Source organism: Sorex araneus, chromosome 1 (assembly GCF_027595985.1).
Source record: "Sorex araneus isolate mSorAra2 chromosome 1, mSorAra2.pri, whole genome shotgun sequence".
Classification (NCBI taxonomy): Eukaryota; Metazoa; Chordata; class Mammalia; order Eulipotyphla; family Soricidae; genus Sorex; species Sorex araneus.
In genome coordinates, this window is record NC_073302.1 from 203,551,705 (window position 1) to 203,578,478 (window position 26,774).

General features: G+C 43.0%; 1 protein-coding gene across 4 annotated transcripts in view; it reads left to right on the top strand.

The window, feature by feature from the left end:
• The window catches only part of CACNB4 (calcium voltage-gated channel auxiliary subunit beta 4), a 320,764-nt gene that overhangs the window by 276,549 nt on the left and 17,441 nt on the right, over nt 1–26,774 (top strand). For all 4 annotated transcript variants that reach the window (XM_055143080.1, XM_004619372.3, XM_004619373.2 and 1 more), the window contains 2 exons: nt 3,453–3,604; nt 5,260–5,355. In XM_055143080.1, coding sequence (XP_054999055.1) covers nt 3,453–3,604; nt 5,260–5,355 — 248 coding nt within the window. The remainder of the gene's footprint in view (nt 1–3,452; nt 3,605–5,259; nt 5,356–26,774) is intronic.

Below are 26,774 nucleotides of genomic sequence, written 5' to 3' on the forward strand. Positions count from 1 at the left end.
AATGAACTTACGATTTCAAAACTAGGGTATTCAGAAATGTTAGAAAGAGATATCTGAGAAGACTTTTCAGAAGTTTCTGTTTTTGTTAGTTCTTCCAAGCAGACAAAAATGGATGGAAAAAGACATCAACATATTCAAGTGAAACTTTTTGCTACTTCATAAAATAGTATGCTCAGATTTGAAACTATTTTTTTACAGGTTTTCATGCTTACATTCCAGTCATACAATAATCGAGTGCCCATCCCTCCACCAGTGCCCATTTTCCACCACTAATGGTCCCAGCATCCCTCCCACCCCCCTACCCTGTCCCCTTCACCCCACCCTGCCTCTGTGGCAGGGCATTCCCATTTGCTCACTCTCTCCTTTTGGTTGTTGTGGTTTGACACAGAGGTATTAAGTAGTATCTTGTTCTGTAAACTAAGGTCAGAGAGATAGTACAGATTGTAGGGCACTTGCCTTGCATTCAGCCACCTGGATCCAATTCCCAGCACCAGATATGGTACTCCAGCCCTCCTAGGAGTGCAGAGCCAGGAATAAGCCCTGAATATTGCTGGTGTGGCCCAAAAGATAAATAAATACAATGTAGATTTTTTTAAAAAAACAATGTAGACTTGTTCTGTGATTTTCCTGGCTAGCAATGTCCTTAAACCAGCAATATTCAGCAAGGGTAAGCAAAGCAAACACACTTCACAATCTAAGGCTGCCATCTTGTTACAATGAGAAGGAAGTTTTCCAAACTTCACTCCTTTTTATTTAAAATTTGTATTTAATTAAAGAATCATGTTTTACAAAGTTACTGATAGTTGGGCTTTACGCACATAGTATCAGCACAAATTTCGCCTCCAATGTCAACTTTCTTCCCCCATCAGGAAAGTCTTTCTCTTTCCCTCTTCTATCCTCCGCCCCCTTGAGTTTCTCTCCCTTGATCTCTGCAAAACATTCCCTGTGAGCTACCTCCCTGGCCCAAGATCTTGATTATCCAATTTCTTTACCTCCTTATTTTCAAAGCTTAGTTTCAAAAGTCGGCTTTTAAAGCAACATTAATTCTTTCAGAGCTTAATATTGGATGCCATGAAAGATGACTAATTGAATTAATAATTTTTAAAAAGTATGCTTTAAATATTGATCAGGCATTAATCTTCAGTTATTTCGTTGGAAATGAGAGAAAAAATATTACTATCATTATTTTGGTTTTTGTGCCACAAGCAGCATGCTCAGGGGTTACTCTTGGTGCAGTGCTTAGGGATGTCTTCCTGTGGTGGGAGAGTCAAACCCAAGACCTCCATGAAAAACGTGTACACTGTCCCCTTGAACCCTTTCTCCACCCCAGAAAAGTCAGGATTTTATGCTATTTGTATATGTAAAGCCTGGGAAGTAGTTGCATGGTGTTCTTGAGTATTTAAACTTTCTCAATATCTTTGGTTATTAGAGATTGTTTTGGAGGCTGCTGTGAACTTGGGTTTATACTCCATAAGTAAAATAATCATGAGATTCTGTACCAAATTACAATTTGGATATTTAGAACCATGGGTCTAGGTCATTTTTGAAATAATTTAAATTAGGTAAGTCTGTCTACTCTGTAATTTGCATAAGATGCCAACATTGTTAGATTACACATATTGCCTAAAAGTGACAATAAGCAAAAACCATAAGAAACTCTCTGGGTGTGTGTAGGGCACTTGACTTACATATGGTCAACCTGGGTTCACTCTTCAACATCCTTGCTTGTCCCGAACTCTTTCAGGACAGAGCCAGGAGTGATCCCTAAGCACAGAGCCCAGAGGGATCCCTGAGCATGGAGCCAGGAGTAAGCCCTGAGCACCACCAAGTGTGGCCCCAGAATTAAAAAAATAATAATCACTGTCACTGTCACTGTCATCCCGTTGCTCATCGATTTGCTCGAGTGGACACCAGTAACGTCTCCATTGTGAGACTTGTTACTGTTTTTGGCATATTGAATATAACACATACAGCTTGCCAGGCCCTGCCGTGTGGGGCGAGATACTCTCGGTAGCTTGCCGGGATCTCTGAGAGGGGCAGAGGAATAATAAAAAGTAATAATTTGGAAGAGATAGTGGAGCAGGTAAAGCACTTGCACTGCCCATGGCTGACCTGGGTTTGATCCCCTGTGAGCACCCCCATATGGTCTCCCTGATGTCACCAGGAGTGAGTCCTGAGAGCAGACACAAGAGTAAGCCCTGAGCATCACCAGGTATGACCCCAAAACAAACAAAATAAAAATTAAATTAAAAAATTGTTTAAATAAAAAAATCACATCAAAAATTAAAGTATAATACAGACCTTGGATACAGCCCAATAAATAAATAAATTATAAAATGCATATTTAAGAATGTTTTATATTTCAGAAAAAAAATTTATTTTTTTATCAATTACCTGTTTTTCTTAAAATAGCTGACTAGCTTCAAACATTGAAATGACTATAATTTTTCACTATATGAAAATGCATAGATTCAGGCCTATACTTGGCTTGTATTACCAAATACGTACACATCTGGATATATACCTTCTTTGTAATATATTTGAACTTAGTAATTATTTAAGACAGGGATATAATTATTTAAATCAATACATAATCATGACTTGAAGTCCAGAAGCCCTATGACATGAATTTGGAAAATGTTGGGTGTAAGAGTAGGCCCAGAATATTTCAAAACAAATAGATAGCTTGAGGACTTTAAACAAAAAATGAGGGCCTGGGAGATAGCTCAGTGTGCTAGGATCCATGGTCTGCATGCCAAAAGGCTGTGTTTGAGCCCTTGGACCATATGGTCCCTTTAGTGCCACTGGGAGTGACCCTTGAGTCCCACTGTGTGTTGACCCCAAACAAAACAAAAATAAAAACATTTATAATGAAATACATATCGTCAAATGACAAACACAGTTCATTGTAGTTTGCTTTTCATGTGTTATGAATTTCAGTTGCACCTGTGCACATTTGTTTCAGTTGTCTCCTAAGGGTGGCTTTTGTTTCTGTAGCTAAAATCAAAGATCTTTAAGGCATTGATGCTAGCACAGCAATCTGTGATAATTAAGCCACATTCAAGTGTGAGCCACTGGTAGTATGTGCCACCATCAACCTGTTAGAGTAAAGCATCAACCAAAATAACACAGCTATTTTGAATAGCTATTTTGAATAGCTAAGTATAAGGGTGAGCAAAAGAAGCACATCGGGAGAACCATCTCTTGCCTGCATGCTAGAGACTTGGGTTCAATCTTTAGCATATACATACCAAAAAAGAGCCTCCTCATTTTAAGTTCTTTTCAAAAAGTGTCATCTCATTTCTCCCCTGAAGTTTATACATCTCTTAAGAAAAGATTTTTAGTTAAATAAGACTGTGAAGTTTCAAAAAAAAAGACAAATGCAAATGAAAGGGAGTCTGTTTTTAAAAATATATTAGATAACCTTGAACTGTCATTATTTCTTTTTTTAGCTGAAGTACAAAGTGAAATCGAGAGAATTTTTGAATTGGCAAGATCTTTGCAATTGGTTGTCCTTGATGCAGACACCATCAACCACCCAGCACAACTTATCAAGACTTCCTTAGCACCAATCATTGTTCATGTCAAAGTCTCATCTCCAAAGGTAATTAGCTCATTTCTGTATTAAGGATTGGGGCCAGAGCAATAGTACAGTGTGCAAAGGTGCTTGCCTTGCATATAGCTGACTCAGGTTCGATCCCCAGCATCCTTTATGGTTCACCTGACCTTCACCAGGAGTGATCCCTGAGTGCAGAACCAGAAATCAGCACTGAGCACTGCAAGGTGTGGCCCCAAAACAAAAAAAAATTAGCATCATAACTTTGTTTCTTTCTTTTTTTAGTATATGTGTTGCTGAAGTGAACATACTTCATTCCTTTTGAGATATTATTTTCTTTGTGTATTTTTGTTGGCGGGTGGCAAATAAAATGTCTACTGGGATTCTTTGAATGAGCCCAGCTTTTACTTTTATTTTTTAATTTTTTTAATTATTTTCTTGGGGGCTGGAGCAATAGCACAGTGGGTAGGGCATTTGCCTTGCACACGGCTGACTTGGGTTCGAATCCCAGCATCCCATATGGTCCCCCAAACACCGCCAGGAGTAATTCCTGAGTGCATGAGCCAGTAGTAACCCCTGTGCATTGCCGGGTGTGACCCAAAAACCAAAATATATATATATATTTTTTTTCTTATTTTGGTTCCACAACCAGTGGTGCTTGGGGATGCTCCTGATGGCAAACCATGTTTACTTTTCTGTCTGTACAGACTCTAAAAATTTGAGATAGCAAGTAAGGAATATTTCATTCTGGAGATGAGGACAATATGGCCAACCCAATTTCCAGCCCTGACACCTCTTGGTCCCCTGATCACCACCAAGAGTGACTCTTGAGCACAGCCAGGATCAGCCCCTGAGCATCACCAGATGACCCAAACTGCCTCCCCAGCCCTTCAAATATATAGATTACACCTTCAAGAATCTCAATGTCAGGACTTGGAGTGACAGTGGGTAGGGTGCTTGCCTTGTACACAGCTGACTGGGGTTTGATCCCTGGCATCCTATATGTTCCACCAAGCACTGTCAGGAGTGGTCTCTTAGCTCAGAACCAGAAGTAATCTTCGAGCATCACCAGTGTGGCCCTAAAACAAAACAAAAGAAAAGAAATTAAAAAATAATCTCGGTGTCTGCTGTGGTTCCCAAACCAGGCAGTTATTCAAGAGTGTAACAGAAACGGAAAGTGCTTATGCACTTTTGTACATGTAAACTGGTGCACTTAACAGGGTAAATGTTTTGTCTAGATTTCTTTCATGAAATTATCTTACTAGTATAAAATTTAATTGGTATGCCTTAATAATTATCAGTTACAAATAGAATCAGACATATAAATAACTCCAATATTCATCTGACATCAATATAGTCAAAATATTACTCAACTCAATTTGACCACAAATAACCTAATACAGACCAGCTCATTCATGTTGATTACAGTCTTTCTTTGAAATCTATAGGTAAAATCTAGGACTAGAATGTGAAATCCTATCCCAAGAATGGAGTGAAAGTATGGATCATAAGCTGCCCAAAGAAATCCACCATAACTGGACTGAGAGGATGGTGTTGTTCCAATTTCCATATAAGATGTGTCCCATTGTGTTTCCTCTACATTAAGCTCAGGGGTAAACAGACCCTGAGAAAGGTCTTGGCTTGTTTGGTTCTCTTTCTACTACTGGTGGACAGTAGCTCAGATTCATCTCATCTTCTCTCAGGTTTTACAACGATTGATTAAATCAAGAGGAAAGTCCCAAAGCAAACACTTAAATGTTCAATTGGTGGCAGCTGATAAACTTGCACAGTGCCCCCCGGTAAGTACCATCATTTTTATCCTCTTCATTCTTGATGACTTAGAATAGGTCAGGTGAATTTTTCTTGTTGTATTGGCATTGTCACTCTTTTCTATTCTGGAATGGTGGTGATGATACTATGATTTTTTTTGTTTGCTTTTGTTGTGGGGCCACAATTGGAAGTACTTAGAATTTCCTTCTTGCTCTGTATTCACGGATCCAGGGATCACTCCTGGTGATCCTTGGAGGATCATGTATGGTTTGGGATCGAATATGCAAGGTGATTGCCTTTGCCAGCTGTACTATTTCTCCAGCTCTGATGTCATAAATCCAAAGGTGTTTTAGGAACTAGCCCTTACTGGCTTGTGGGCAACACAGGCACATAGAGAGCAGAGTGGTGTTGATATATAATGAGAAATGAATATAGTACCTGGTGGCTTTACTGCCATCTTGTAGACACTCATTAAAATATGCATGGGGGGCATTTTTGTTTTGGTTGAATTTTGCATTTGTTTTGACCCACAGCCAGTGGGGCCCAGGGGCTACTTCTGGCTTTTGCTCAGGGATCACACCTGACAACACTTTGGGGACAGTATTTGGTGCCAGGGAATCTAAGGGGGGGGGTACTGGAGTCCGGTTGCATACATGGAAAGTGCTTGTCCCTTCTACTGTCTCTCCAGCCCTTGGGACTCTTCTATGAATGAAAAGAAAAGAACAAAGGAAACATACTGATTCCACTTGCCTTAAATTTTCGGCCAGGGAGTTCTGGTAGGCATGAAAGATTATGTCATGTTGAGATCGAGAAGTTAGTGCAACTAGGAAAGCCCTGTGAAAAAGCTTGGGGTAAGATGAAGAAACAAATAATCGCAGCTTCCCCCTACCCACCTTACCCATCCAGTGACAAAACCATAAAACAGAGGCTGGAGCAATAGCACAGGGGGTAGGGCGTTTGCTTTGCATATGGCCAACCCGGGTTCAATTCCCAGCATCCCATATGGTTGCCCGAGCACTGCCAAGAGTAATTCCTGAGTGCATGAGCCAGGAGTAACCCCTGTGCATCGCCAGGTATGACCCAAAATGAAAAAAACCAAAAAACATAAAACAGCTGCTGAGTTGAAAACAAACAAATGGCAGGGTGTTGGGGGGAAGGTCTGGGAGGGGTTGTGGTAGGTGCCCGCAGTGCTGGGGGTCACCAGTGTCTGATCAGTGTCTGCATTGGTTTGACCAACTTACCGTTCTGCTCTTTTGGTTTTTGGAAGGAAATGGTCCAAGCCTAAGTACAGACACTTGCTGCTTGCTAGAAGGCCAATACAAAATCAATGTGAGAAAAAGAAAAAATCAGGTTTAATTAGGTGCTAGCAACTGGAGAAGATGGTGGTTTTGTTGTACTGTGAAACCATCCTATCTAATTGGTCACAGAAGGGGTTTTATAGACACAGGAAGGTTGATTTGCTGCCTGGTGATTACCAGTGTGGTCAAAAAATTCCCTCCTATGGGAGATGTGTGCTGAAAGTAGATAAAGAATGAAACGTTATAACCTTTCAGTATCTGTATTGCAAACCATAATGCCCCAAAGTAGAGAGAATGGTGGAAATTGTCTGCCGTGGAGGCAGGGGGAGGGATGGAAACGGGGGGGGGGGATGTATACTGGGGGACGTTGATGTTAGAGAATATGCACTGGTGGAGGGATGGGAGCTTGATCATTGTATGATTGAATCTCAAACATGAAAGCTTTGTATCTCACGGTGATTTGTAAAAAAAAAAAAAATCCATCCTGAACTTATCCCCAGCCACAATTCATCTATTGGCAAGCTTAGCCAAAGGTTTTGAGTAAGGGGAGGCTTTGGGGATGGAAGGAAAGCTAAGGGTAATTGTCCTGCCCAGAAGAAATTGTTGGGGGGATGGAGGGGGACGACTGGCAACTGGAAAGATAGCACAATAGGCAGGGCTCTTGGCTTACCTGAGTTCAGTCCCAGCATCTCATATGGTCCCCAGAATACCGCTAGGAGAGATCCCTAAACACAGAGCAAGGAGTAAGTCCTGAGCACCACTGAGTGTGAACCATTGATGTTAGAGATGCCCAAACTTCAGAAGGGCTTACCAGTTTTACTTATTTTGTTTGTTTGTTCATTTATTTTGGGGCCACACCCAGTGGTGCTCGGGGCATATTCCTGACTCTGCACTCAGGGATCACTCGTAGTGGGTACAGGTGATCATATGGGGTGCCAGCCAGGAAGCACAACCAAGTCTGCCGCATGCAAGTTTATCCACTCTACTATTGCTGTGGTCCCTGGTTTTGAAAAATGTTTCAATTCAGCTTTTCATTTCATCTGGGTCCATTTCACAGAGGTCTTTCCTATTGTCTTAATTCACTAGATTTCTTAAATCTATTTGTGTGAGGATTGTTTATGGTTTTTGGAGACATGAAGTCTACTTCAGATGTTCAGTGAGGCAAAATAGTAGATCTGTTAAAAGTAGAGATTCTGGGCTGAAGAGAGGATGCAACAGACTGAGCACCAACTTTGCCTGCAGGAGACCCTACTCAATCTCCAGCACCACATGGTCCCTTGAGCACCACTGGGAGGAACCAATGAGCACTGAGCCAGGAGTAGACCCGAGCTGTGCAGAGCCACCCTAATGAGTCATGTAATCTTGGCAACTCCTGCCTCCTGGTATAAAGACTTTCACATTGAGTGAAATGTGACAAAGCTCTTAGAGTAGTGTTTGGCGTCTGATAAGCACCATTTAAGTGTTTCTGTTGTAATACTGGATTGCTATGCCATACCTGTACTCACAAACTCTAGAAGGTTCTATACCTGTAAGTCACCAGTATATCTTGGATCTCTGTCATAGTGGTTGAATGAATGGAAGAGTGTACAGTAGTAAGAGTAATGTTGCAGGAGCTGTTTGTGTCAGTCTGCGGTAGTACATCTGCCTTCCATGTGTGAGACCCTAGGTTCCATTTCTGCCCCCCCACCCCCTACCCCCGCCACCACACACACACACACACACACACACACACACACACACACACACACTGGAACCTTTCATTAGATGCTAATAGTGAGTCAGACATTGTGTAGGTCCTTCATATAAACGATCCCTAATCCTCATATTTTCTTAGTGAAGTAATAAAAATACTTAGTGAAGTAGATAATATTTTACAATAATAAGCCTACTTGGAGTCAGAGGCACTGAAGAGAGAGATTCAATGCCTAAAGACACAGAACAAGGTAGGTTTAGATTCACATCTGTCTTGTGTCAAATCAGCTTCTTACCTTTGCAACCCCACCCACCTATGTACACACACCTGGCCATAGACCTTTTGGAACCCAGAGCGCTCTACTTAACTGGTTAGTTACCACCCATTTACACAATAGAAAGTGTGATTAAACCCCAGACGAACACAAGCTAATGTCTGCCCAGTCCCTGAATCTGTACTACCTCCCAGTCCATGGAGACTAATCTTTACTGAGCAGCTACCAAAAGCCTCTGTGATGATCCCAGACTTTACAATAACCTCAGGAGAACAATAAAAACCATTTGCATCTAAAGATACAGTGACCAGAATACAAAGATTATCCACAGAATGGGAAAGGATATTTACACAATACCCATCAGATAAGGGGTTGATATCAATAGCATATAAAGCACTGGTTGAACTCTACAAGAAGAAAACATCCAACCCCATCAAAAAATGGGGCGAAGAAATGAACAGAAACTTTACCAAGGAAGAAATATGAATGGCCAAAAGGCACATGAAAAAGTGCTCTACATCACTAATCATCAGAGAGATGCAGATCAAAACAACCACGAGATACCACCTCACACCACAGAGACTAGCACACATCCAAAAGAACAAAAGCAACCGCTGTTGGAGAGGATGTGGGGAGAAAGGGACCCTTCTACACTGCTGGTGGGAATGCCGACTGGTTCAGCCCTTCTGGAAAACAATATGGACGACTCTCAAAAAATTAGAGGTTGAGCTCCCATTTGACCCAGCAATACCACTGCTGGGAATATATCCCAGAGAGGCAAAGAAGTATAATCGAAACAACATCTGCACATGTATGTTCATCGCAGCACTGTTTACAATAGCCAGAATCTGGAAAAAACCCGAATGCCCTAGAATGGATGACTGGTTGAGGAAACTTTGGTACATCTATACAATGGAATACTATGCAGCTGTTAGAAAAAAGGAGGTCATGAATTTTGTATTTAAGTGGATGGGCATGAAAAGTTTCATGCTGAGTGAAATGAGTCAGAAAGAGAGAGACAGACGTAGAAAGATTGCACTCATCTATGGTATATAGAATAACAGAGTGGGAGACTAACACCCAAGAATTGTAGAAACAAGTACCAGGAGGTTGACTCCATGGCTTGGAGGCTGGCCTCACATTCTGGGGAAAGGGCAACTCAGAGAAGGGATCACCAACTATAATGTAGTCGAAGGCCATGTGGGGGAAGGGAGTTGCGGGCTGAATGAGGGCTAGAGACTGAGCACAGTGGCCACTCAACACCTTTATTGCAAACCACAACAGCTAATTAGAGGGAGAGAATAGAAGGGAATGCCCTGCCACAGTGGCAGGGTGGGGTGGGGTGGGGGGAGATGGAATTGGGGAGGATGGGAGGGATGCTGGGTTTACTGGTGGTGGAGTATGGGCACTGGTGAAGGGATGGGTTCCTGAACTTTGTATGAGGGAAGCATAAGCACAAATGTGTATAAATCCGTAACTGTACCCTCACGGTGATTCTTTAATTAAAAATAAATAAATTTATTATAAAAAAAAACCATTTGCATCTGCTGGGAGCAGGCACCCACCTGGGAGTACAAGTGCAGATTTCCTGCAGAAAGTGCCTCAACTAATAAAAGGAAAAGGGTAGAGAATTCACCAGGCTGGGGAAGCCTCAGACCCAGCTGGGCCACCTCGAACTAGGAACATGTGGGAAGGGCTGACTGGAGGGATAGTCCAAAGGCTAAGTCACTTGCCTAACATTCTGCTGCCACTTAACCCTAGTTAAATCCCAGCACTGTGTCTGCCTCTTTCGGCACTGTCATGTGAACCCCTGAGCACCACAGGGTATGGCCCAAAAGCCAAAGAAAGAGAAAGAGAGAACAAGGGAAAGATAGTCTAGAGAGATGGGAAGGAGGGAAAAGTGCTTGCTTTGCACATGGCAGATCCCAGTTGTGTCGTCGGCACCGTCTCTGGTCCCCTAGCACTGCCATTTAGGGACCCTGAGTAAGGAGTAAGCCCCAAGCACTGTAGGGTGTGGTCTACACCTTTCCCAACAGAAAAAAAATAAATAGGGGTAGTGGGAAGAAAATAGAAGGGTGCCACAGAGTGCCATGCAGCTTAAAAATATCTCTGTCATGAAGAGAGAAACATCCAGGTTCTGGTTCCCTGCTGCATGGGGGCGGGGGCTGGGGAAGCTGTCAAACCCTCACCCTGGGTGCTTTGAGGCAACTTGAGTTTGCTGAGTGAGGGCAAGTTCTCAAGGAAAGTCTGTGAGCACCAGATGCACTACATTATTAATTATTATTAGTTTAATAAAAACACCTTTTTATTTTTTATTTTTGGGCTACACCCAGTGGTGCTCAGGGATTATTCCTGGCTCTGAGCTCAGGGATCACTCCTAGTAGGCTCAGGGGACCAAATGGGGTACCAGGGATCACCCCTCACAGTATTCTCCATATGAGGAGAAATGGCAGGCTCTGATTCAGAACTTAGAGGAGGTAAGAAGTAGTGAAGGATGCCCAGATTCAACCTACATTTTTCCAACCTGTAATTCTATGTGTCCACTGCTGCTGGAGGTCAGTCAAGTGAGAATCAAGTGATAGATTGAGAGAGAGCAAACTTTTCTTGCAATACCAGCAGGTGTGAAGATGCTGGACTCACATCCTTAGCGCACCCTTGTTGTCTGCCTGGCACAAGATGAGGCTTCTCTAGGGAAAAGACAGGAAGAGGCAGTGGGCTGCAGGCCTGGCACATCACAGCAATCCATGATGCCTTCCTGCACTGAGCCTTTCTTCCTGAGAAGGAGCCTCTTTGTCCTTACCTTTCGGTTTGTGACAGAGAGAGGAGGATGACAAGGTGATTCATGGCTGGGAGTTGTTCTAGCCCCCACCTCTTCCAGCACAGTAGAGCTGCTGACCCTGATCCCTGCCTTTTCTTTTCATTTTCTTTTAGTCTTGGGCCCACACCCAACAATGCTCAGGGGTCATTCCTGGCTCTGCACTCAGGAATTAGTCCTGGTGGTGCTTGGGGTACTCTATGGGATGCAAGAGATCAAAACCAGTTGGAATGCATGCAAGGCAAAGAGCCAACCCACTGTACTCTGGCCCCTGATCCTGGCCTTTTCTAGGTGAGAAATTTCTCCCTTTGTTCTTTGACCTCTTTTCACCGGCAGGCCACGTGGCCAGCCCTGCTTGCAGATGCCTTTTCCCTACCCGGGGCAGAGCAAAAGCCTCTGTGGCACGTGGCAGGGCTCATAAGGAAGTTGAGGGAGTGACAGGTGACCGGTTCCAGGGAACTTTGCCCAGGTGCATGAGGTTCTTGAGGGTTGCAGAGCTGCAGCTGACTCAGGGGGATCCAGGAAGATCAGCACCACCTCCCTGGGGTGCTGGCCAGGGAATGCCCTTTTCTCCTCCTGTCAGGACACGAGGTATCTCCTTTTCCTCTCTAGCTGCTGCTAAAGGAACTTCCACTTGGCTTGGGTAGACAAACACCCCCACCTTCTTTTGTTTCCAGCACTGTTAGAGATATCTCTCCAACCTATTTAGTCTTCGGGGGAACAAAAGCCAGGAGGGCTGGTGGAAGGAGATTGATACCGGTGTTGGAATTGGTGTGGGAACATTGTATGCTTGAAAAACTAATATGAACAACTTTGTAAATCATAGCACCTTAATAAAAACACTGTAGGGGCTAGAGCAATAGCACAGCGGATAGGGCGTTTGCCTTGCACGCAGCTGGCCTGGGTTCTAATCCCAGCATCCCATATGGTCCCCTGAGCACCGCCAGGGGTAATTCCTGAGTGAAGAGCCAGGAGTAACCCCTGTGCATCACCAGGTGTGACCCAAAAACCAAAAAAATAAAAAATAAAAAATAAATAAATAAAAACACTGTAGCACTGTCTCCCATTGCTCATTGATTTGCTCCAGTGGGCACCAGTAACATCTCTTGTTGTTACTGTTTTTGGCATATCGAAAACACCACAGGTAGTTTGCCAGGCTCTGCCGTGTGGGCGGGATACTCTCAGTAGCTTGCTGGGCTCTCCAAGAGGGATGGAGCAATCGAACCCAGGTCAGCTCCATGCAAGGCAAATGCCCTACCCTCTTTGCTATCGCTCCAGGCCGACAGTCCATGGTAAACTATGAAAATAACCTCATCAATTAATAGGTTAGATTTCAGGATTTAAGAAAAGAGTACAGCTTCCAAAAAAAAGTAACCAGAAATAGTGGGTAGAATACAGCCACGATCCCAATTTATACATTACACATACACAAGTGCACATACACACATGCTTATATTTTTCTCTCTTATCTTCTACTTGTAAAGGGTTAGTCTGCCAGCAAAAACATTATCTGGAACTCCTACTTTCCAAAGTAGGAATGCATCTTTTTCATTACTTACATTATCTCAGAAGCAGCTTCCCAATTCTACACAACCCACATTACCACTACAAGAAGTTCAAAATTACAAAGTAAAGAGAAGAATCTGGCCAGAGACCTAAACCATAATGCCCAAATGAGAGAATGAGAAAGAGAAAGAAGAGAGCTACCTGCCATAGAGGCAGGCTGGCGTGGGGAGTAACTTGAAGGAATGGGAGGGAAACCGGGCACACTGATGCTGGAAAATTACAGAAGTGGAGGGATGGGTGTTGGAACATTGTAAGACAGAAATCCAATCATGAACAGCTTAGTAATGTTCTATCTCATGGGATTCAATTTAAAAAATAATAAGAATTTTAAAAATTTTCAATTGAGTGTATTTTAAAATGTAATTGACATTAGTGTTTGCTAATGTTTTAGCAAACATTAGTGTTTGTTTGACTTGGAAGGGAAAAAGAAACTTGCTTGTTACCACTTTCATAAAGTTGCACAAAATGTAAAGACAGTAGGAGTTGATTAGTAAATCTTTTTTATTAGTAACTGAAGGCATACCTAACGAAGAAATTTTAGACAGGGGCTGGAGTGATAGCATAGCGGGTAGGGCATTTGCCTTGCACAAGGACAACCGGGGTTCAATCCCCAGGATCCCATATGGTCCCCTGAGCACCGCCAGGGGTAATTCCTGAGTGCAGAGCCAGGAGTGACCCCTGTGCATTGCCAGGTATTACCCAAAAAGAAAAAAAAAATTTAAACAAGTGGAGCCAGGAAATTGGGATTGACTTACTCACTTTTGAAAAGATGTGTCTTCAGAGAGACTTTGTTTATAAACATAGAAGAAGGAGGGTAAAAATGAGAGAGAGAAAAAAAAATATGACAGAAATGCATCTTTTCTTTAGTTTCACATTTCCTGGCTCTGCTAACTCCTAACTCAGGAATTACTCCTGGCAGTGCACAAGGACCTGAGTTCGATCCCCAGCGTCCCATTGAAAACAAAAACCATGCTACTGTTGTGCCATGTGGTCAACCTGTTTTTTGTGGTTTTTTGTTTGTTTGTTTGTTTCCATAGCCAAGATACTCAGGCTATAAATGGTTCTGTGTTCAGGAGTAACACCTATGGTAATCTATGGTACTTACGGAAATGTTTGTGGTTGCAAGGTTTCGAAATGGAGTTAGCATGCACCTTGATTTATAATCTCTCTAGAGATATGCTGAAATTAAATGCAATATTTTGTTTTTCTTCCTAGCTCCATAGTTATGTATCAAAACTTAATAAAAACAAACAAACAAACAAAAAACCAGACGGGAAATGTGCGCACGCACGCACACACACACACACACACATATACACACCCTTGCACATATGCACACACCCCTCTTCTTCAGATAAGAAAGCACAAAGCACAGACCCTTGGACCTGCTTGAATGGGAGAAAAGATAAGGGGAGAAAGGCAAGAAGAGAAATGAGAAACTCATTTCCCTCATCTGTCTGTCTTCCCAAATACTAAGAGATCTACAGTTATGGTGATCTGGTTCTGTAAAATCCCACAGGTGGTGCTAAGTGGGGAGAGGGAGTAGCAGTGGTGGTGGGACCAGTTATGGATGGATCTGAGAGCTGCCCAATTTCACTGAATGGAGGGATCAGACAGACCACCAGAAGGAACGCATTCTACAAAAGCCAGAAAGAATGGATGGTTTTCCTAGCAGTAAGCTCAGTGCTTAGTGACTTACTTACTAGTAAACTCATTGTTCATAGCTGCTTTCAACTGAAGGTGGATTTGGAAAGTAGGGTGGGCTTTAAGAATAGATATTAGAGATATTGTAGTCCAAACTTCTTCGAGTGAAGTCTAAGATTGAAGAGCTCTTATCAGCTCTGAGATTGAGTCTGTCTATATTTTGGAAGTCATCAGTATAGAGAAATTAGCTCAATCACAAAGCTGGTGGAACCCAGAGAACAGAGCAGAAATGGGCAGGAGAGATATCACAGAGTGAAGGCATTTACTTTGCATCCCGTCAACCTGGATTTGAATCCCCTATTACCACATGTGGTCCCCAAGTACCACCAGGGGCCACTCCTGAGCACATAGCCAGGAATAGCCTCCTGACTGCTGGACATGGCCCCACACCCTAACGCCCCAAATAAGCATAAGATATATCAAGTCAGGTGAAATCATATTATTTTGAGACTTCAGCCTTTAAGATCAGGGAGATAGTTGGAGAGATAGTACAGGGGTAAGGCACTTCCATTGCATCCAGTGGACCCTGGTTTGATTCCTCACACCACGTAGTCCAGAACACGACTGAGTATGGTCCAAACAAAGAAATATTAGGTAGATACTTCTCCAGAATACTATGGGCATTGTTTAAGGACATGAGGCCCATGTTTCCTTGTGGTAAAGTCAGATAAATTCAGCGTGTTTAGTTTTCTCAAATTCATAGATTTTCCCTACAGCTAACCCTTTCAGCACTCAGCCAACATTTTTTAAAGCAGGAATCCTCGTGCTTTGACAGGTGCTAAGAATGCTAAGTAATATTCTAGCCTTCAAAGAGTATATGGATAGGGCTTAAATCTATGGCAAAAATATATGGTAGGGTATAAATATGCCTAAAGATGTTACTTCATAATTATCTCGTAGGTCTAGAAAGTATTGGATCAGGATTCCTTTTTCTGAGCACTCCAGATATTTCATTTTGGCTAATTCCCAGTGGAAGATATCCTATGAACTGTAGACTAGCAATATTCCTAGACAGTAGCAATCCTCAAGTTGTGACAACCAAAACTGGTGCCAACCATGGCCAAGGGGCAAAATCATTTGAGATCCATCCAGTGGCTTAGATTAATATTAATTCAAGTTTGAGACAATCATGAAGCAACCTCAGTAGATAATTCTTTGAGATGCATTAAAATAATTCCTTTTTCAGAGAGAGAACAAAAGGGAATGCCCTGCCACAGAGGCAGGGTGGTGTGGTGGGGGATGGGGTGTGGGTGGTGGGAGGGATACTGGGATCATTGGTGGAGGAGAATGGGCACTGGTGGAGGGATGGGTAAATGATCACTGTATGAGTGAAAGGCAAACACAAAAGTTCATAAGTTTGTAAATGTACATCATAGTGATTCTCTAATAAAATTTTTTTAAAAGTTCCTTTTTCATTTCATTGTTTTATGACAATGAGTATTTTAAAACATGTATTCAAGTAATAAATATCTGTATTAATATTGAGATATTTTACAATATCTAAGGCCATTGATAAATGAGTAGTTGTGTACATTGCCCAACTGAATAGCTGGTTCATCTGAATAGTTGGAATCAAGGAAAAATGTGTTCACACTTCTTTGGAAATGATATTATGAGGTGCCTTAGAACAAATTCCCATGGCATAAATCTCAGATATTAAGAATACAGTGTACACACACACACACACACACACACACACACACACACACGCACGCACACACACGGGGCTGGGGGCGGGGGATAGTCTGTGGCCAGAGAAAGGGCGGGGATAGTCTGTGGCCAGAGAAATAATATCAGGGTAATGCACTTACTTTGCAAGATGCCAACCCTGGTCCCTGACACCACATATGACCCTTTGATAACGACAAGGAGTAGAGACAGAGGTAAGCATTGAGTACGCTGGGTGTTCCCCAAAAGAAACAAACAAAAAACCTAGACCAGTCCTGACTTCATATCTTTTCCTATTATCGTCCTTATTTTATATAATTAGTCAGATAACACAGAACTTTAAACAAGCACACTGCATAAGCAAGTGTGCTTGTTTAAATTTGACAATTTGACAGACAACCTCTGTCAAATTTTCTAAACACTGTTCTCATTACTATGCTCTTTTGATACTGAATGAACAGCATCTGTAATACTAAGGAAGAACTAGATATTCAGGCACATATGAAGACGTCTTTGTAGTATAAAAGCGAATTATAATCTAAATGTGTGCCTGCATCTGTCCCTGCTTTACTTTACAACCATTAATGTAACTTATACAAAAACTGGTCAATCATTGTGGTAAAAGCTCAGAAGACACTTAGATCAACAAAATAGCTGAGTTTCTTTACTGCAGAAGCTCTAGCATACCATAGGCATTTTCTGTGTCAGTTTGAATATTGTGCAGTGCTCTCCCTATATTTTGAATCTAGAATCATTTTTCCACAGTGAAATCTAGGGGATTTCATAAAGTCTTCTAGGGAAATACCACCCAAGCTCCTCACTTTACAAAGGAGGTAACTGAGATCAAAAGAGGTGAAACAGATTTTCTAAAGGACATACACCTTGGCCAAGGTCAGAGTAAAATTTGTCGCTTCATTTCTAACAAGATTTTATAATGAATGGCAATAAATGGGTTATTGTATATTATCTGGAAAGGGAGTGATGGGTTTAATGGGCTGACTTCTTGTTTGTTTGGGGGCCACACCTGTGGGTGCTCAGGGCTTACTCATGACTCTGTGCTCAGGGATCACTCTTGCTGGGGCCAGGGGACCAGATGTTGTTCTGGGGATCAACGTGGGTTGGCCACATGCAAGGCTAACACCCGAGGGCTGTGCTGTCACTCTGGACCCATGGGCTAAGACTTCTTCTAAGAATAATTTATACAAACTTACAGTTCAGGGTTGTAAAGCTAATTATAATCTTTGTGGCCTTATGGTTTTCCTCAAAAAATTGTTCAACTCTGCTTTTGTAAGCAGAAAAAAGCCTTAGACAGTATGCGCTGAAATGCAAATGTTCCAGTCAGTCAAAATTGTTGGTTTGCAAGGATGTAAATGTTTATATGTTTTAATGATACAGTGTTACCACATCACACCCTCCACTGAAGTGCCCATACCAAACCTCCACCATAGTCCATGTGACCCTTTCAGACCACTCACGCCCCACAGTAACCTCAATTCTGTTGTCAGAGTCTAAAAGTTTTTCTCAGGGGGTCAACCTGTACCTATGGGGCGAGTGCATCAGCAACCTGATGGTGCCTTCAGACTTTCAGATACAGAAAATTGCTGCAGTGCCTTTGGCCAGGCCCAAACAACTTGGGGCCAAGTTTACCAAGAAATTAAATGGCCAAAAGTTAGGAAATGTGGAAGACATACCCACAAACCACCTCCAGCTCAGCTATATAAACTCATCTATTGGCCTTATTTCAGAGACCCATAAATCTTGAAAGAGACCAAAATACGAAGCTAGGGCCTGTAGCACAGAAGTAAGCGGGAACCCATGGATCTCTTGGATCAGGACTGGGCCTCCTCCCCACAGGTCCCAGTTTTCCAGTAGCTTGGCAGTCACACTCACAAACTTCCCCTGGTGCCATGTAATCTCGTCAATGGCCACAACCCAGAGACTATACTCTAAATTTCCTGGAAGAGAATTACACAGAATTTCCTGGACATTATATTCTATCCATAAAAAGCAATGCAAAACAAATCGTCTAGCATTGCCTTCTAGGCAGGTTTGAGTGGTGGTGAGACTGATGTCGAAATATCAAATGTAACCAAAGTAGATAGAGAGTATGGGGGAAATTGTCTGCCACACAGGCAGGGGAAGGGTTGGAACGGAGGTGGGAGAGGGAAAATACTGAGGATTTTGGTGGTGGAAAATGTGCACTGGTGGAGGGATGGTTGTTTGATGATTGTATATCCAAAGCTCAAACATGAAAGCTTTGTGACTGTATCTCACAGTGAATAAAAAAGGGGGGGAAATAATAATAATAAAATAATAAAATAAAATTAACATTCAGAATAGAATTTTTTTTAAAAAGTAATGTGGAGTTCATGCTCAATTCAATCAGTTTAATCAATGGCTGAATAAAATGCAGTACTTCTACTGCATTTTTTATTATTAAAAATAAATAAATCATCATCATCATCAATCCCATTGATCGTCGATTTTCCTGAGTGGTCTCAGTAATGTCTCCATTTGTCCTAGCCCTGAGATTTTAGAAGCCTCTCTTTCCTTGTCCTTCCCAACAGTGCCATATTGGAGGCTCTTTCAGGGTCAGGGGAATAAGACCCATCATTGTCACTGGTTTTGGCAAATGAATATGCCACGGGGAGTTTGCCAGGCTCTCCCATGTGGGCAGGAAACTCTCGGTAGCTTGCCATGTTCTCCAAGAGGGAGAACTAGGCTATAAAATATCCAGGATCTTGGTTTTATAGTCTCTGGATGTTGGCCGTTGATGGGATTATGCCGGGGGCAGTTTCTAGTTGTCACTGCCTAGCTACTGGAAAATGGGGAATCTGGGCAGAATAGGCCCAGCGAAATCAGAGCAGGCTTGGAGATCTCAGCCCCGGGTCCCATACACCTGGGTTCCTCTGCCGGTTCCTTCATGAGTGAGGCTCGTCCGAACGTGTGGAAAGGGGCCTTAAGCATGGCTGTGGCTGGGTTCTGGAGGTCTTTGGCTGCCAGGGCTCTGCTTGGGGTGGAGAGGGAAACTCAATCCACCCCCTCCGAGGGGCCCTAGTGAAGAAAGCCAGGCGCTGAGGCAAGAGACCCTGGGGCTGGAGCAATAGCACAGTGGGTAGGGCGTTTGCCTTACATGCGGTCGACCCAGTTTCGATTCTCAGCATCCCATATGCTCCCCTGAGCACCACTAGGAGTAATTCCTGAGTGCGTGAGCCAGAAATAATCCCTGTGCATCACCAGGTGAGACCCAAAAAGCAAAATTAATTAATTAATTAATTAATTAAATATAAGTTTTTATCTTGGGGCCAGTGTGATAGTATAGTGAGTAGGTCATTTGCCTTGCAGAATCTGCAGACAGGATTCAATCCCCAGCACTCCTTATAATCACCTGAGTTTGCCAAGAGTGATCCCTGCGCATGGAGCCAGGAGTTAACCCTGAGCACCGTTGGGTATGGTCCCCAAACAAACAAAAAAGGTTTTCTCTAAACATTGTCTCTTCATTTGCTTGTTTCTTTTTATACCATGTATGAGCAAAATCATATTTTATTTCAGTTTCTCCTTTTTTTTTTTTTTTTGCTTTTTGGGTCACACCTGGCTCTGCACAGGGGTTACTCCTGGCTCTGCACTCAGGAATTACCCCTGGCCATGCCCAGGGGACCATATGGGATGCTGGGATTTGAACCTGGGTCGGCCGCGTGCAAGGCCCTACCCGCTGTGCTATCTCTCCAGCCCCTCAGTTTCTCCTTTTGACATATTTATCTTTGCTCGACACCTTCCAATTCCATCTGTGTTGCAGCAAATTTCTAGTATTTAGTATCCCGTTATGTCTATACACCATATCTTCCTCCACTCAATTGTTGTTATTTGATTTTTGGCTTTGGGTTTTGGGCCACACCCGGTGGTGCTCAGGAATTACTCCTGGCTGTGCTCAGAGATCACTTCTGATGCAGCTTGGGGACCATCTGGGACACTGGGGATTGAACTCAGGTTGACCATGTGCGAAGCAAGCGCACTACTACTGGTACTGTTGAGCCCACCATTTTCTCACTGTTTTGATGGATTTGTCAAACTCTTTTCCAAGAGTGAGAGACATATTTGGTGTAGCCTGCCTGCCAAGGTTGTCATCCATTTTTGAAGACAAGATTCTGGATTTTTATGATTGTGCTATAAACTAACTACCCTAAAACATAGTGACCTGAAACAATAACTCCTTGGTGACATTCACTAAGCAACTAACCTTATTCCTTAGCATGGTGGGGGTGGGGTGGGGAAATGCTGAGACAGCTTCGCCAGCATCTTCCTTCTTCGTCTGTTATGTAGTTTTCTCACGGCTTTCTGTGGTATTCTCAGAAGGCCTGGGGGATGCTCTGAGGTCAGTGCTCAGAGGCTATACCCAGCCCAGTATTGGGGGTTGATCACAGTGTTGTTCAGGAAGTGTTATGTTCAAACCCAGGAGGCCTGTATTCAAAGTACACATTCCAGCTCATAGGGTTACCTCCAGGCTCTATGAGAATTTTTTCCTAAATTCTTAGATGACAGTTTCCTGGAAACCAGGAACAAACATCTGAAGTTGTGAGTTTAGGTAGCAGACCAGCCTCACTTCCCTAGCCTTCTGCTTGTTAAACGAGGCACAGAGGCTCACTCACCATTTCAAAAAGAAGGGACTGAATTCCTCTGTGTTGATGCAGAGAGTGCCGGAGAATTTGTGCCCTCTTTCAATCTGCCATAGATAGAAAGATGAGCTGGAGTGATGGGCTGTGGAATAGCTGGACTCCAAAGCAAGGAAACTGTTCTTGTTGCCTGGGTTGAATCTTTCAAAGAAAGGTGGTGTGCCGGTGGGATGGGCCCTACGAGAACAAGCGCCGCAGGACCATTTCAGATTTTTAAAAATATGACAAACCTGAGCTTGTATTTCGAATATCTATCTATACACTGTATTTTTAGATTTCTTTTTTTTTCTACCAGGCATCAGTAATTATCCTTTCCTTTCTGAGAAGTTCAAGTTCACATTGCCCCAGACTCTGGAAGTAAGAGCTACATAATGCATGTTGAGAGGAGCAGATAGGGAAACAATTGAATACATAAATGAAATGTAATCCCCTGATACTACTTAGTTACATACTAGCTGGCTTGTGTTACACTGTGTCTCTGTGAGTTGTATAAATGTTTTTTGTACCTATAAAATGATGTTGATCATTCTCTTTGTGCCAAAGGGGAACTCACCTTTTTTATGGTCTTGCAAACTGCTAACATTACAGTAACCATAGGAGTTTGTGTCTGCCAACCTCTATTTTCCGTTGCTGAATGAACTCAGAATTATTCTCTTAAACCCGAGGTCTCTGAAGTGAAGGTTAGTACCCAGGTTCCTTGACTACACTGCTGTCATGGCGGTAACTTTCCACCGTACTTTTCCAGGAGTTAAATTATTTAGAACTGTGTGGATTACTTGGTCCTCTCCTCTCCTCTCCTCTCTCTCTCTCTCTCTCTCTCTCTCTCTCTCTCTCTCTCTCTCTCTCTCTCTCAATCTGCCTCCATGTCTCAGAGCCTCTGGAGATTTAAAAGAATAATCAGCTATAGTAGTTACCTTTGTGAAACTGGGGCACTTGAAGCATGTTTCTCTCAGGAAAAAAAAAAGTCTTGTGGCAAAGATTTGAGTCTCTTAACCTGGATATGTAGGGTAGAGATAGTCCACATCCACCAATACTATGATTTAAAATGCCAGATTGATATGAATTTAACCAAAACCATGGTACCTTTTCTGTAGACAGTGCACTGGTAGGTGTTGTAATCCTTGAAGAGAAAGACGATAGAGTGAGGAACGTGGTAAGAAACATTTATTTGGGTTCACTGTGTAAGTCACCGTTTAGTGAGAGACAAGGTGAAGAGCTGAAAGTCACTACAGTCTTTGTCCTCACACTTTCCTATATATTATTTGGGAGACTTCTGACTGACTTCCCTACTTGACTGATTTAGTTGAAATTGTGCCTGGGACTAAGAGTATTGCTAGGCTTTCTTTTATCCCCATAGACCTCCTTGGCCTTTCAAAAACCCTTTAACTTAGAATCTGTTCTCCTAGCACTTGTTGACCAGTGGTTTAAAAACTTTGAAAGCTTTAATATACATTCCTTGCATGCACAAGCTTTTTTCCCCCTCTATACCCAGCAGTGCTTAGGGCTTACTCCTCATTTTGTGCTCAGGAATCACTCCTGACAGGCTCACAGAATCATGAGATGCTGGGAATTGAACCCAGGTCAGCTGTGGGCAGAGCAAGTGTCCTATCCATTGTACTATCTCTCCAGCCTGACCTTACATGTGTAATAAAACCTGGGCTTGATCCAGTACTAGAAAATAAATAAATAAAATAAGTAAATAAGTGCTTTGATAATACAAAGAATGCAGAGGCCATTGGCAAGTGCAGAGAGCAGGTAAGGTGCTTGCCTTGCACATGCCCCCTGGGTTTTATCCCATTCCCATATGGTCACCTGGGCACTGGTAAATGTGACCCAACAGAAAAGGGGACGAGAGGGAGAAAAGGGGAAGGAAGGATAGGGAAGGGAATGGGAAGGAAGGGAAGGGAGTTTTGAAATAAAAGAAATATGGGTCTGTTATTTTATAATTAGTATTGTAATTTTGCCATTAACTATTTAACCTTTATTAATATTATTTGCCAAACTTAAAAATATATGGTAGCAATTTCAAGCTGGAGCGATAGTGCAAGGATTAGGCTGCTTGCATTGCCTATGGTCAAACCCAGTTCAATCTTCAGCACCATTTCTGAGCACTGTAGGGAGTGACCCCAGACTAGAGCCAGGAGTAGCCCCTGAGCACTGCCAGGCTTCACTAATGGCTCCCCCCTCCCCATTAATAAGTAAAATGCTAAGATAGTAGTTTCACTCAGGGTCTCTATATTTTGATAGCAAAGAAATTAAGATATGTCACTCTAACTCTTTCTTTTTTTTCACTTGGAAATAAGAAAAACACCCACCATGGGTCTTTTAATCTATGTACAATAGCTAAATGCAAAGCAGAGAACCAGTGAGTTTGTACACGGATTATTATCTGGCTACCTAATATACAATGATGCTCTAACTTTATAAAAAATAAAATTGGGGCCAGAGAGAATACAGGGACACAGGGGTTAAAAGTCCTTATCTGCTCAAGGCTAAGCTTGGTTTGACTAACCAGCACCTTATATAGTCCCCTGAGCCCCTTTAGGATTGATTCCTGAGTACAGAAACAGGAGTAATCCTTGAGTACAGCCAGATGTAGCCCCAAAACAAACAAACAAAAGAAGTAAACTTGACAATCTGGGCAGGAAGGTCAAATATAGAATACACATTCTGCCATCACTGCACAAAAATTCAAACTACTCACAGAATCCTACCTGAAACCTCAGGGAATAAGACACAGAGGAGAGAGCCAGGGTGATAGTACAGGGGCTATGGTGTTTGCCTAGCACCAGCCAGCTCGGGTTCAATCCCTATGGTCCCCTGAGCCCATGAGGACTGATCCCTGAGCACAGAGCCAGGAGTAAGCCCTGAGCATTGCTGGATGTGGCCCCCAAACAAAACCAAATGACCAGGGGTGGGAGGGAAGGAGGGGGAACTCTCACACAAAGTGGAAGGAGAAGGACACCCTCCTCGAGAAAGAATCTATGCAGAGCCACAAGCCACAGTCAGGAGGAGCTTCTCAGGTGCAGAACACTGCCTTGTGGAACAGAGAAGGGCCTCTCAATCCTGCAACCCAGACTTAAACAATGTGCACCAGAAAGCAAGAAATGGTAGGAAATAAATAGGGGACAATAGTCACCAACAGCCATCATCTTGGTGGTCTCTCACAGTCTTGCTAGCAAAGGCTATTGGAACTCTTCCTAGTGACAGATCCTAGGAGGGCCCCACGCCCCCTAGCTAATCACAGACAACTGGGACTCAGAGACACGTGCTCAAACCTGGCAAACAGGCCAGCCCTCTGAGTCTACATCTGAAGCAGGCAGTACCAAAGGCCAGAAAGCACCCTGAGGATCTTCCAAAGCAGCTATTTACCATTGCCTGCTGTTCAGTTCCATGCTCATGGGGCTGGAGTGATAGTACAGCGGGTGGGGCATTTGTCTTGCACGCAGCTGACCGGGGTTTGATCCCCAGCATCCTATATGGTCCCATGGGCACCATCAGGAGTAATTCCTTAGTACAAAGTCAGGAGTAACCCCTGTGTATTGCTGGGTGTGCTCCCCCCCCCAAAAAAAAAGCCACAGAAGGCATGCTTATTCCTGAGGCCACAGCCTTCCCGCCATCACAGCAAGACTGCTGGGAAGCTGTCTTCACTTGCTCTTAAACCTCAGGCTTGCCAGGCTTGGTGTGCATGTACCCCGAAACACTCACTCACTGAAACTCCTGGTCTCCTCTGCACAGACTCTCTGAAATTTGGTGCAGCGGTGCCCCTGAGCACTGGACATCTGTGACCCTGCATTGCCCCTCACATTTATTTGAACTTGACACAAAAGTGTCCCTAAGCATCTAAAACATTGGGCATTTGCTTGTAGTCCAGATCGGGTCAATCTTACTGTCCTGGTCCTTGTAAAACACAAACAACTGTGTTCCACAGGTTGATACCCAGCTCCACTTGACCTTGGCTCTAGAATTGTTTCCAGGTACTGAAACACACCAACTTCCCAGTAACTATGTAGGTCTGCTCGGTCCTGCAGCTGCCTTTCGGCACTTAGGATCATGGCTCAACAGTCACTGCCCAGACCTAGTTGACCTTGATGTCACAGCCTAATGGGGCACTGGTGACTGTGACCCCTGGGCTGTCAGTCAGGCCCATTCAATCCGGATGCTGTAGGGAAATCCTGAGCACAGATTCTCCATCATTCAGGTTCATGCAAAGAGCCACACCCACATCACACCACACCACAGAATTTGTGATTGTGAACCGCTAATCACTCACCCAGACCTGCTCAAACATGAACCCTCACCCAGAGTCCTCACATAACACCAGGCATAATGATGAAATGGAGGAATTCAGGAGCATGAAAGAAGACAAAATAAATGAACTCCAAGCACCTCAGAGTGGTCTAAGTTCGTGATGTATACCTCAAAATGAAAATTCTAATGCTCATTGGAATAAGGAAATCAGTGGAAAGATGAGAAAGAAAAATTTAAACAGAATAAAGTGTTGGAATTTTTTAAAAAAATGATAAGGGCTTTTGTTAAGAATGACAGAAGCCCAAGCCAAATCAGTGAGTTTGAGGATAAGATAGAAGAGACCATACAATGCATACATTCATGTGTATGTTTTTGTTTTGGAGGCCACACCTGGCAGTGAACAGGGCTTATTCCTGGCTCTGTGCTCAGGTGACCCTCTTGTCACCTTGGGGGATCATATGGATGTCAAGAATAGAACCTGGGTATGCTATGTGCAAGGCAAGCACCCTACCCACTGTACTATCTCTCACCCACCTGATATATATGTGTATATATACATATATATTTAAGTAAAAATAGCATAAGAGACTTGGAGACAGCATCAAGAGAAACAACATTCATTTTATAGATGTTCCAGAAAGAGAGAAAGGGGGCAGATACTTAGTTGAAATAATAGCCAAGAACTTCCCTAAATTGAAGGAGACCAGGAGACGAGATAGGAAGTACCCAGATCTAGATCGTTTTAGAAGAGTCCCAAATAAAATAATGCCATTGTTATTTCCACTTAAAAATGGGAGTGCTAGCCTGGTTGAACTCTACAAGAATAAAACATCCAACCCCATCAAAAAATGGGGCGAAGAAATTAACAGAAACTTTACCAAGGAAGAGATACGAATGGCCAAAAGGCATATGAAAAAGTGCTCTACATCACTAATCGTCAGAGAGATGCAGATCAAAACAACCACGAGATACCACCTCACACCACAGAGACTAGCACACATCCAAAAGAACAAAAGCAACCGCTGTTGGAGAGGATGTGGGGAGAAAGGGACCCTTCTACACTGCTGGTGGGAATGCCGGCTAGTTCAGCCCTTTTGGAAAACAGTATGGACGATTCTCAAAAAACTAGAGGTTGAGCTCCCATTTGACCCAGCAATACCACTGCTGGGAATATATCCCAGAAAAGCCAAAAAGTATAGTCGAAGTGACATATGCACACCGCAGCACTGTTTACAATAGCCAGAATCTGGAAAAAACCCGAGTGCCCTAGAACAGATGACTGGTTGAAAAAAATCTGGTACATCTATACAATGGAATACTATGCAGCTGTTAGAAAAAATGAGGTCATGACGTTTGCATATAAGTGGATCAACATGGAAAGTATCATGCTAAGTGAAATGAGTCAGAAAGAGAGAGACAGACATAGAAAGATTGCACTCATCTGTGGAATATAGAATAATAGACTATAAGACTAACGCCCAAGAATAGTAGAAATAAGTACCAGGAGAT